Source organism: Hypanus sabinus, chromosome 9 (genome assembly GCF_030144855.1).
Source record: "Hypanus sabinus isolate sHypSab1 chromosome 9, sHypSab1.hap1, whole genome shotgun sequence".
Classification (NCBI taxonomy): Eukaryota; Metazoa; Chordata; class Chondrichthyes; order Myliobatiformes; family Dasyatidae; genus Hypanus; species Hypanus sabinus.
In genome coordinates this window covers 51611347-51624653 of record NC_082714.1, presented here as the reverse complement: position 1 = coordinate 51624653, position 13307 = coordinate 51611347, and the positions used below count along the sequence as shown (strand labels likewise).

The window sequence follows — 13307 nt, the reverse complement described above, 5'->3', positions numbered from 1 at the left end:
ATGGCAATTCCTAAAATCAGTATGTTCCCGCCTTGGTGACTGATCTCTGCCAATAACCTGCGAAGGAAGGGCGGGGTTAATGATGGTAGGTTGAGGCGGACTGTCATAGCGGCCATGGCTGCCACTGGAGTATTGCCTTTCATCAGAGGAGTGGATCTCAGTGGAAATGATTTCAAAGTAAGTCGGTTACACCGTGGTGAATACAAATATTTGGCGTAGAAGGGAGCTAATGGCTAGTTGGTAGTTGGAATTTCATTATTGAGTAACAGTCTGCTTGGGTGAGGGAGGTAGCCTAGGCCCAAGTTATTTATAAATAGTAATGTAATGTAGTATATCTGTTTGCTGTTCCCTCTGATCTTCATTTTTCTCATGGAAATATTCCATGTTTATTTAACTTTATGACTAGTTTTCTTGGAAAGTTATGTCATTAAAATAGCAATGCTCTTAGTTACACAATAACAGTTTAATTCTTCTGTAAACTGTTGGTATGTAGTGTTTTTTGGCAAATGTGCGTTGTTAGAAAAAACATTTTCTGGAGGTATTGCTGAATGGAGGATCATAAAATTGTGCAAATTTTAATACAAATCATGCCCTTCATGTTGGTTGGAAAAGTAAGACACTAGATTAACTTTATTTTCTAACTCTTAATCTTAATGACTTAATTGTTTCTTTGACCATTAATGCCTCACCAGTTTTTTTTCTTTAGCTTTCTTCTCTCTCAGCTCCTCCCTAATTTGTCTGAAAGCCCTATAAACAGGAATTTTAAATAGTTCTGCCCAACTTAAAACCATGTTTCAGTAATAACAGCTATGTGTTTTTCCCCGATCTCCCAATGTTATTAGTATATTTGATCCATTTTGCTATCTACTAATACATACTGCCTGACTCCTTTTAACTTCCAGCCTTTGTTTGCATTTCCTTTTAAATGCTCTTGCCAATGTGCTGACTTACACTTCCAAGTCTGTTTTTCTGTCTTTTGAATCTACCCTTAACTAACTACCCATCAAGCCCATTTCAACTTTGTCAGCTCTGACAAACATCCCTCTCTGGTTGTTGGCAACAGTTCCATTGAGGTATAGCCTGTCTGACCTTCATAGTTCCCATCTTCCATGTAGCAGCAAAATCTATCCAAAATCAAAATAAAATATTTTCGCCAGCCTGTGACTCCAGACAGAGATGTTCTACTTGCATAACGTGCCCACAACTCCAGTGCTTGTTCCAAAGAGTTGAATTCCTTATTTCGATCCTTTATTAACAATTAGCAAACATACAATTAAGCATTGAGCATTATCCCAATGGTCAGCAAACATGTTACCTCTGCAGTTCCAAGCTACAATCTGTCCCAAAATAAGCATGAATGCATATTCCCTTGGCTTTTATCATGGCCCTACTAATATGACTAATATAATACACATAAATGCACAGCACAGAATCCCATAAGATATAGGAGCAAAATTAGGCCATTTGGCTCTTCCATAATTAGGTTCTCTCATTTCATCATGACTAATCTATTTTTCATCTCGGCCCCAATCTCCTGCCTTCTTTCTGTGTTCCATCGTGCCCTGACCAATCAAGAATCTATCAACCTCTGTCTTAAATATACATAAAGACTTGACTTTCACAGCTGTCTGTGGCAACAAATTCCGCAGATTCACTCTCTGGCTAAAGAACTTCCTCCTCATCTTCATTCTAAAAGGTTGCCCCTCTATTCTGAGGCTGTGTGACTGAACGAGCCAGATAGCCTCACTCTGCTCCTGTGTCTTATAGTAATTCTGTTCTGCGCATTAGCCAGAGAGTGGTGCCTGTATTCAGCCCTCATTCTTCTGAATTCTGGCGAATACAGACACAGAGCTATCAAAAGCTTTTCATGTGACAAGCCATTCAAACCTGGAATAATTTTCGCGGACCTCCTTTGAACCCTCTTTGAATACATAGCTCCTACATTCCCCTTTCTTCACCAGATGCCCCAGGAATCCAAAGCCCTCCCTGCTGTATGTGCAGGGCATGCGATGTGCATTCCGTGGCTCTGAAGTGCCCTACCACGTCTATATTTAATAGATCAGCTCACTAGTTAAACATTAAATTCCTTGTCCCTGCTTTGTGATCCCACCCCCATGTTACCTAATCTCTTGTCTGGCCAAATTCTCATATGTTGTGTGGTTATACCCTGTGAAACTGGACATGGTGCCATTTACTTTGTGCATTAGCTAAACTGCCCAGTCATAAGCAGAAGTTGTTTCACTTTTTAATCCCTTGATCAACATCTCGTAGATACTAATCTGATCATCTATATTGTTGTTAATGGGATATGGCTGTGCAATAAGTGGGTGGTTTATATCTTGCATTGCGGCAAGTCAAGAGAGGGAGAATGTCTGAGCTGGTTTGTGGGAGAGTGGCAGGGATACTTGCTAAGTACGTTTTAGCAATGACGTAATGCCTAAAACATTTAAGGCTAAACTTGTGTTGAAACTTCATTGCACTCATAATTAGGTTTTTGAATTCTGTCTCGCGCCAGAAAAGCAGTCTTATCAACTTCAAAGATAGTGGACGGTTGAGCAAGGTGGAAGTGATAGTGCGGGTGTACAGGTGAAAACTAATGTGTTGTTCTCAGATGACATCACTGAGGGGTTAACTTTTTAGTCACTGCCTTTGACATTTTGAATACAGTTTTGAAATTTTGTTGACAGTATAGCTTGTGTAAGTAGTTGATGTTGTTATTTTAGCAAAATTAAAGCCTGTTTGAAATGTGTTGATGCCTAACCAGAGCACATTTTAGGGCTGCATAGTTTAATATGTTTCTTCTTTTGCAAAGGGTGGTTACTTTCCTGAACACGTTAAATGCATGAGCAGCTTGAGATGGCTGAAACTGAACCGGACAGGACTTTGCTACTTACCAGAGGAATTGGCTTCTCTCCATAAACTGGTAAGTGTTGTATTGAAATACAAAATCCAATTCATAAGTGTTCTTTGTTCCCCACCTTCCATCTTTGTTCCCCACCTTCAATTTTAGCACTGAGCAATGTCTCCTCTAAGAATTGTTCAATCTATATTTTCATTTTAATTTGTACACAATGAATTTTGTGGATTTCAAACAACGAATTTCTGATTGCAACTAAGTTACAGTACAAAGTGCAGGCCAGGCAGTCGAAAATGGCCAGCTATTAAGTAAATTAATTTGTCATAAAATTATTTTGAAGGTTGGAAGTTTGGACAAAACTCATGCTCGTTACCTTGTGCATGTCCAGTATCTTTTTACAATCTTGGGTAATGAGAAGACTGTTCTAATTGTAAATAATTCCAATTGAAGTTGCACTGCAGGGAGGGAAATGCTTTGTAATGCTAAAATTAACTTCATTGGGCTAGGGTGGAAATCGCCTGAAGATCAGCCATTGACCGCCATTCGATATGAGACGCATTTGTGCTTATTTATGCATTGGTGGAAGGACCTAGCCAAGGGTGGTTTCTTATGATCTGGTATCTCTTTAGTCATTTGTGTTTATACTTAAAGGATAGTACAGGAAACAATTAATTTTCATGGAAGTCATCTCCAGTTTGTGTCACTCTTATTAAGAAATGTTGCTACTTCTGATGAAATTGTTTTGTTAGTTGGACCAAGACCTCTTCTGCAAATTGTTTAATAATAGTTACAGTCGTCCAGAACTACACTAGGGGTTTGAGCTCTTGGTTTAGTAAAGTTTAGAACTGTAGATTGTTTCCCCTTGCATGTCTGTTTACAAAACAGGTCCAACTTCTGTGCCAGTACTCTTTTTCAAAGTGTACTTTAATGACAGAAAAATGTGGAATGGTTTACTCTGCTCTAACATGAAGCTTTTGGTTTCAATGTAGGAACACTTATCAGTGAGTCATAATAGTTTGACAACGCTTCATGGGGAGCTCTCCAGTCTGCCTTGTTTACGGGTGAGTAATGAGGCACAAAATTTTGTAAAGGATTGTGGGAACTATATCTAACAATTCTTGAAATAATCAGCTCTTTAAAATGGAACTTAAAAAGAGGAACTTTTTCAGAGTGTTATGCATTATTATAGATAATCCCTTCATAAATCATGTTCCGAACTCAGCTTTCCAAGACTCTGTAGCTGTTTCTGTTTCATTGGGCTTGTTATAACAACTTTACACTGTACTTAATCTTGGGGTCTCCAGATTACAGTGATCTTTCGAACATTAAAGTTTAAGAGCTTGAAGTTGTAACTAAGTTGTATTTAGAAGGTGGACATTATGTGTAGTTCATGGAAGAATTTAGACTCTTGACTTTGTAATTTAGTCAAATCTTCAGACCATTGGTTCTTTTGTGGTGCTTCTGTTTCTCTCTCCTTCCTCCCCCCCCCCCATTCTGATTTAAAACATTTTTGCTGCCTTATCTGGAAGAGTCATTGTGTGTAATATTCTTTGTTCTTTGTAGGCCATTGTTGCTCGAGCTAATAATTTGAAAAATTCTGGTGTTCCTGATGACATTTTCCAGTTGGATGATCTTTCTGTGCTGGTATGTTGAGAAGATTTGTTATCAGGTAGTGTGGGGAAAATCTATCCTGGGTATGTGTTTTTCTTACTGAAGACGACTTAATACCAAACACATAAAGCCAGAGTAACAGCCAGGAGTGTTTTTATAGATTTTTGCTTATTTTCTATTTGTTAAATATTTGATATAAAACAAACTTAAAAGATTCAGTTCCTGGTGTTTTTGAATGTTTTACAAATGAATTTTCTGCTGTCAAAACTACAATGGGTATTTTTCAGGGAGAATGGGGTTGTTGGTGGGGGAGCTTGGTGGGGAAGAACTCCCACAATATCTCGAAGGACACAAGGGATTGGAAGCTCCACTGTTGCTTCCGTAAGACCATAACCATAACTCTAATTCTTCAAACCTGTGCTATTTCGGTGAAATAGTGTATATTTCAAAGAGTAAAGGCAAAACAAACAAAATGCTGGTTTAACCTGTGTTTCTTTCTTGCATGTTATGATAGAGAAGGCCATTCAGCCCCTCAAGTCCCTGCAAGTTGTGGCAGAACAATCCGATTAGTTTATTTCTCTCTAATTTCCCTGTGAACCTGTAACTTACTCTCAACATGTCTATCAAACGGTCTTCATTTACCATCTATCTGCTATAAGGGATCATTTACAGTCACCAACTAACCTACGAGCCTGTCTTTGGAATTAACAGAACACCTGATAAAGATCTGTAAATACAAGGAAAACTTATAAACTCCACGCAGTCAGAACCTGAGGTCAGAATGAAACCCAGGTCCCTCTCACGACCCATGTGGTTACAGTCATCTTGAGTGGTATTTTGTTAAATATGATCTCATAATGATCAGACAGGATTTATTTTTCATTCCCATGCTTTTTTCCTCCTTTAATGCTGCAGTCGTTAGCAACAATAACTCTGAAGGCAAGCACTGAAATTGAGCTCTATGCAAAAACACAGCAACCTCAGTGGGACCCAAGGATGTCAATTTTTAGGAGTGAATTTATTGACTCTATATTTGAAAAAGCACTTGATTTATGCATACTTTATGTTTCAGGACCTCAGCTATAATCAGTTAACGGAGATTCCTAGGGAGCTGGAGAATGCTAAAAACATGCTGGTGCTCAACTTGAGTCATAACAGGTAAGCATGAATCTCATAATAGCACATCTGTACCTCCCTCTGCAATTGGATTGTCAACGTCCTAACCAGAAAACCACAATCTATGCAGATTGGTGATAACATTTCCTTCTTCCGTCTGGTAGGCGCTTCAGAACCCTCCAGACTAAGACTAATAGGCACTGGAGAAGTTTTTTCCCTACTGCTGTCACTTTGCTAAACAGTAAACTGCCGGTTAACTGTCGGCTAACTATTACTTGGATTGCACTACTTGTATGTATAATCTATATTTTCATTTATATTTATCATTATTATTGTTATGAGCAGAGAGACAACATCTGCCGGAAGTAAATTCCTTGTATGTGCACAGGTACTTGGCGATTAAAGTCTGATTCTGATTCTTGCTGACAATCAACACGGGTGCACTTCAGGGGTGTGTGCTTAGCCCACTGCTCTACTCTATCTGTACCCATGACTGTGTGGCTAGGCGTAGCTCATATACCATCTATAAATTTGCCGACTATACAACCATTTGTTGGTAGAATCTCAGGTGGTGACGAGAGGGCATATGCCAACTAGTGGAGTGGTGTAGCAGCAACAACCTGGCACTTGACGTCAGTAAGACCAAAGAGCTGATTGTGGACTTCAGGAAAAGTAAGACGAAGGAACACATACCGATCATCATAGAGGGATCAGAAGTGGAGAGAGTGAGCAGTTTCAAGGTCTCTGAGGATCTGACTGGGAAGACAAGACTGTGGCTATACTTTTATCAGGAGTTTGAAGAGATTTGGCATGTCAATAAATACACTCATAAACTTTTACAGATGTACATGGAGAGCATTCTGACAGGCTGCATCACTGTCTGGTATGGTGGGGGGCTGCTGCACAGGATCGAGAAAACAAAAAAAGCTGCAGAGGTTGTAAATTTAGTCAGCTCCAGCTTGGGTATGAGCCTACAAAGTATCCAAGACATCTTTGAGGAGCAGTGTCTCAGAAAGACAGCATCCATTATTAAGGACCTCCAGCACCCAGGGCATGCCCTTTTCTCACTGTTTCCATCAGATAGGAGATACAGAAGCCTGAAGGTGCACACTCAGTGATTCAGGAACAGCTTCTTCCCCTCTGCCATCTCATTCTTAAATGGACATTGAACACTTGGACATTACCTCATTTTTAAATATATAGTATTTCTGTTTTTTGCACAATTTTTAATCTATTCAATGTATGTATACTGTATAAAGTATACCGAAAAAGATTTATATACATACTTCTGTATTATGTATACTATTGAACTGCTGCTGCTAAGTTAATAAATTTCATGTCACATGCTAGTGATGATAAACCTGATTCTGATTTATAATATTCACAAATAATACAGGCTGTTTGGCTGACAGTGTTGTGCCGACATTTTAACCTACTCCAAGATCACCCTAATGCTTCCCTCACACACAGGCCCAATATTTTTTTCATTCATCCATGACTAAGAGTTTTTTAAGGGTCCCTAATGCTCTGTCTCCACCACCACCCCTTGCAATGTGTTCTACTCACCCATCACACTCCGCATATACAGTGGATTCTGGTTAATTGGGACACATCGGGATCCGTACATTTTGGTCCAATTAACTGGCTATTCCAATTAGCCAAAGCTTCATGGAAATAGTTATTTTAAAAAAATGGTTAGGAAGGTCTTTTTTTTTTTAAAAAGACAAACTAAAGTTCAACTGGGTAAGAAATTATTTAAATGAAATACAGAATAAATTAGAACACTACCAGGACCACACTACAGTACTATAAAAACTGTATTAATTCCTAATAGTTACTGACAGAGGAATTCATTCAATGTACATTTGATGTATTCTTTTGATTGTAAATGAACAAATTCAGCGCAGATACCTCCATGCAGATTGGGGACTGCCTTCAAACAGTGCTTTTGATGATTGTACACTCCAAATCTTCATTTAATTGTAACATTCAAGATGATTGTTGATGCCTTCACATTCTTCATAGTTCCTAACTTGTTGAAGAAGTGAACACTTCATTTTCACTCCCGGTTGTTTCTGGCATCTTCAAGCTGGAATGCTTGAAACCGCAGTGATCACAACAGTTCTGAATTTTCTTACTGTTTATTATTCGTTAGCTAACTGACAAAAATCACACAAGTGATGCTATTTACAAACTGTTCATTCTAAATCCACTGCAGTGTCTCATGGCCCCATGACATGCACGCGACTGACACTTGTTAGAAAATGCTTGTCTCAATTAAGCGACACAGTGTCCCAAATAAACAAGGGAATCCCGGCTATTTTTTCCAATTAGTTTTTGTTCTTTAAGATTTGCCCCAAATAAGTGGCTGCACCATATAACCGATGGTTCAATTAACCGGAATTCACTATTATTTTTTTTTAAAAGCTACCTCTACCTATACGTTCCTTCAATTACCTTAAAATTATGCCCTCTCATATTAACCATTTCTGCCAAGGAAAAGCCAATTCTGACTCCACAGCCAGATTTCTCTGGATCCCATCCCTTAACTTCTGAATGGGCTACCATAGGGAACCTATCAAACCCTTACTGAAATCCATATAGACTGCATCCTCCTTAATCAATTTGTTTTGTAATTTCCTTGAAAAGTTCACAGGTTCATGTGTGAAGACTTTCTCTACACTGACTACCCCTAATCAGGCTGTTGTGGCATGGTAGCATAGCGTTCAGTGCAGTGCTTTACAGCGCCAGCTGTAAATCAGTCTAAAGCTGTTTGTAAGGAGTATGTACGTTCTCCCCATGGCCACATGGGTATCCTTGGGGTGCTCTAATTTCCTCCCACATTCAAAAGACATATGGTTAGGGTTGGAAAATTGTGGGAATGCTATCTGGTGCAGGAAACTTGCTGACACTTGCAGTCTGCCACAGATACATCCCCAATTGATGTTGGTTGAAGATGCAAACGGCACAATTCATTATGTTTCAATTTACATATGACAAATAAAGCTAATCTTGTGTTTCTCCAAATGCTCATAATCCTGTCTCTGGGAATCCTCTCCAATACTTTGCCCACTACTGATGTATGACTCACTGGTCTATAATTCCCTGTTACACTTTTTTTTGAACAAAGGAACATTTGTAGTAGAAGATTTTTAAAAACTTTTATTTCTGTTTTACTGAGGTTTGTATGTATTTTATTTCCTCCAATTTGTTCTTCTGTCTAGTTGAAGATTGGGCAATCATGAATAGGGAATTGAAGATAAAAGTTTGTGAACCAAAGTTCCTCCTTGCTCACATAAGCTCCAGCAGTTAAGGTGCTTATTTCCTGGATTTTGCTATTGAAGTTCTGAGGCTGGCTGCTGCTTGTTATATGCTTGAGTTGATTTCTATTTCCAACTACACCAAACCCAACCCAACCAAGTTTCCACTACTTTCTCATTTTACCTAAGCCCATACCTACAGCAGGGAAAACCACCTTGATATTGTCTTCCACAGGTACATCTATGATTCATGTGTGCATCAGCAAGTTTTGCTGCAATATAATTATTTTGCTACATTGTTTGGCTTTCTGTCCTAGTACTTGGATATTATATAATCCTGCTCTTATCACCTTGTTTTCTTTTTCAGTATTGACAACATCCCAAACCAGCTGTTTATAAATCTCACTGATTTGCTGTATTTGGACCTAAGTGAAAATAAGTTGGAGAGTTTGCCTCCTCAGATGAGACGCTTGGTTCATCTTCAAACACTGATATTGAATAACAACCCACTCATGCACGCACAAATGCGGTAAGGGGTAACCAAATGCAAATTGCTCTTTAATTTTATGCCATAAATTAAGAGTAACAGAAGATAATGAATGAATGCTGTAGTAAAAGGGAAAATCCTTTCAGAAATTGTCAAATACTGTGCATTTAAAGAGCAAACATGAGGAAATCTGCAGATGCTGGAAATTCAAACAACACACACAAAATGCTGGTAGAACACAGCAGGCTAGGCAGCATCTATAGGAGAAGCACTGTCGACGTTTCGGGCCAAGACCCTTCGTCAGGACTCAAATACTGTGGATGTTGTCTTTCTGGGTGATGAGCCATCTTTGTGTCAATGCATGACTATCATGGAGTGCACAGAACCATGGGGTATTTAGATACAGATAAAGTTCAAGAGTTAGTTTTCCCCTATTCTACTGCTCCCTGAGGCCTTTTGGCACCAATGAAGTAGGAACAGGACCATTCTATCAAACGACGTTCTTGTGTCACCACCCACAATAGTTATAACTGATAACACAATGGTAATCGGTGATAAATCCTGACACTGGATCAAGTGACAATCTTAAGTGCTTCACATGGGTATGATTCTGTAGCACCTTTACAGAGATGATAGTTTAGAACTATGACCATTTGCTATACACGCCGAGTAGTTATCTATAGTGCATGTTGATTTTGTGTGGTAACCTTGCAGTGTGGAGGATCAGAGGGATCTTGGGGTCCGAGTCCATAGGACACTCAAAGCAGCTGCATAGGTTGACTCCATGGTTAAGAAGGTGTATGGTGTATTGGCTTTCATTAATCGTGGAATTGAATTTAGGAGCCAAGAGGTAATGTTGCAGCTATATAGGACCCTGGTCAGTCCCCACTTGGAGTACTGTGCTCAGTTCTGGTCACCTCACTACAGAAAGGATATGGAAGCTGTAGAAAGGGTGCAGAGGAGATTTACAAGGATGTTGTCTGGATTGGGGAGGATGCCTTATGGGAATAGGTTGAGTGAACTCAGCCTTCTCTCCTTGGAGCGACAGAGGATGAGAGGTATTGATCGTGTGGATAGTCGGAGGCTTTTTCCCAGGGCTGAAATGGTTGCCGCAAGAGGACGCAAGTTTAAGGTGCTGGGGTATGGTACAGAGGAGATGTCAGGGGTAAGTTTTTTACTCAGAATGGTGAGTGCCTGGAATGGGCTGCTGGCAACGGTGGTGGAGGCAGATATGGTAGGGTCTTTAAAGAGGCTTTTAGATATGTACGTGGAGCTTAGTAAAATAGAGGTAAGCCTAGTAATTTCTAAGGTAGGGACATGTTTGGCACAACTTTGTGGGCTGAAGGGCCTGTATTGTGCTGTAGATTTTCTGTTTCTAACCTGTGGAACTGTGGCGTCTTGACTGAATTCTAGCAGGGTGTATAATTCAATGTACTAATCTCTTGTAGGCAGCTTCCTGCAATGACAGCTCTACAAACATTGCATCTAAGAAATACACAACGGACACAAAGTAACTTGCCCACCAGCTTAGAGAGCCTGTCTGGTTTGATAGGTAAGTTTAATTTTTTTTGTGAAATTAAACTGCTTCTGCACATTTTTAGTCAATCGTTTCTTTTTTTTTTTAAAAAAAAACTGTTCCTGTCCTACATGTTTTTATTTGCAAATCTGGCATTATGTGTGCCTTCCAGTTTGAAATTTTATACAGTCCAGTGTTTTGGTGGCCATCTGGTAGTTCCCTAGTTTTGGCTTTATGTACTTGTAGGCTTCCTTATTTCTGTTCATTCGTGTTTTGTGCTACACCAGGATTTCATATTGCACTAAGCTATAGTTGCTTAATTCTATCTCTTGGCCTGAAATTGCTAACCTTCATCTTCGTCCTGGTTGGGAGTGTGCCAGAATTTTACAATGTGCAGTTGAAGCTATTCGGTTATTCATTTGTAGTATTTGGTTATGTCAGTATTGATCTGTGACTGTGTCTTGCTCAATTGCTTTGTGCAAGTACTGTTGAACGTAGCTGGCAACCATCCCTTTCCCTCTTTGTTCTGACCCCTGTCTCTGATTCTCCCTCAAGAAGGGATGAGCACAGGCAGCTCCTGTATGCAGGAGGACTGTATTCCTAAAAAGTCTGTATCATGATACCACACTCTCAGCACACATGTCGAGAGACACAAGTTGAAGAATATTGTTTATATACTTTTTTCCTCCACAAATTCAGTGAGTGAATTTATTCTGTATCTCAGATTTTTGGTATTGTGAATTCTAGCGAATTTCCTTTGCATGCCATTAACACAGGTATCACCCACAGCTATCATTTTTTTCCCCTCATGATGTGGAATCAATGTGATATTTTTAATTAGTGCTGGGCTGTAAGAGAGCACCAGAAGTAAAATTGGAACAACCAGGAATGCCCTGGATTTATCCTTCTGATAGATAAGTCCTTACATTACATTGAGTGTAATGTCACCCAAGGGCACTGGTAATGGTCAATCATTTGGCACTGCTGAAATGTTGCTACTGGAACTGGGGTGCATAAGATCATCCTATGGTACAGAATTGCCTCCATAAACCAAACAAGATATCTTAGAAATGGTGCCTGGCTCATTCTTCCCATTATTAACTGATGTCCAGGTAGAGGGTGATAAAATATTTTTGAGGTTCATTTTAAGGTCTTTAAAATTATAAGTGCCTGCCAATCAACTTAACCTGTAGTTTCTGCTCATTTGAGCAGGATCAAACAAACATAACTTTTCGAATCTTAAAAATGTTGTCATTTATTTCCCAGATGTTGACTTGTCTTGTAATGACCTTAGCCGTGTACCTGAGTGTTTATATACCCTCTCGTCTCTGCGGCGGCTGAACCTCAGTACCAATCAGATCTCTGAGCTCTCGCTCTGCATTGATCAGTGGACGCAACTGGACACACTGAATCTCTCCCGGAACCAACTCACTTCACTTCCTGTATGATGGTTAAGTTGTTTTAAAGATGGGCCTTGCCTGTTCTGTCAGTTGCTTTGGATGCTTATTTTCATGGCTCTGTTCTTGCTTTACTGATGCACAGTTTCATTTGAGAATGTTTACAAATTGAGTGGTGTTGGCTATTGTAACAGGGAGTTTTGTCTAATTTATTTTAAATCATGTTTGTACATCGTCTGAAACAAACATCTGCCATGGACACAACTTGTGTTGCATCTGGGTCAATCTAGCGAGTCGTTCATGAGAATCAAACATTAAAGGTTGAAGTTTTATTTTGTCCCCTGTGGAATGAAAGGAAAGATGTAAATTAAAGATAATGTAATGCAATTTTTTTGATTTCAAGCTTTCTGCCCATAAGTAGCTGCCTTGTGTTATTTGTGGTGCAGTCTTCATTTGGTAGATGTGCTTGAACTTGAACAAGCTGGATTTTGATGGAATTCTATCAGATATTGAGAAAATGTCAAGCCCAGAAGAATGTATAGCATCCATTGATAACTTTGAGCTGATCCCAGATTAATTGTACAGGCATAAGCTGTATTCATCTTGTAATCAGCAGCAATTTGGAAATTTGGCTCTTAAAATTAATGTTGTCACCTTTTATACTTGGTTACTGAGAGTGCGTTATATCAATATCCAGTAGTAAGGACTGAAATACTGCAGTTGTCCAGAATTTCCCCCCTTGTGGCGGCTAGGAGCGTGGTACCATCATAGAATCCATGTAATTAGTGATTTTGTTTCACTGAAATTAACATGCACATCCTTTCTAAATTGGGGAACCCTCACGCTTTCATCACTATGTTTAAACCTGTCACTTGTTTTGTGTAACAAGTCAAAGGTAATCTGTTAGTATGGATTTGTTAGTCTGAAGCATCACCATCTCCTTTTTCTATCTTTTGCTGTTTTGATTGAAGTGGAGAAAAAAACCAATGGAAGTAAATAAATATGATTGCTTATAAACACTAGCACAAATGAGTTTAGTTGCACCTGTGTGTTAGAGTGAACT

At 39.2% G+C, this 13307-nt stretch overlaps 1 protein-coding gene across 1 annotated transcript in view; it reads left to right on the top strand.

The window, feature by feature from the left end:
* Positions 1 to 63: 63 nt before the first annotated feature.
* The window catches only part of flii (FLII actin remodeling protein), a 71375-nt gene continuing 58131 nt past the window's right edge, over positions 64 to 13307 (top strand). Inside the window, exons 1-8 of the mRNA XM_059979673.1 lie at positions 64 to 177; positions 2813 to 2923; positions 3847 to 3918; positions 4421 to 4501; positions 5541 to 5626; positions 9212 to 9373; positions 10780 to 10883; positions 12114 to 12289. Coding sequence (XP_059835656.1) covers positions 115 to 177; positions 2813 to 2923; positions 3847 to 3918; positions 4421 to 4501; positions 5541 to 5626; positions 9212 to 9373; positions 10780 to 10883; positions 12114 to 12289 — 855 coding nt within the window. The 5' untranslated portion in view covers positions 64 to 114. The remainder of the gene's footprint in view (positions 178 to 2812; positions 2924 to 3846; positions 3919 to 4420; positions 4502 to 5540; positions 5627 to 9211; positions 9374 to 10779; positions 10884 to 12113; positions 12290 to 13307) is intronic.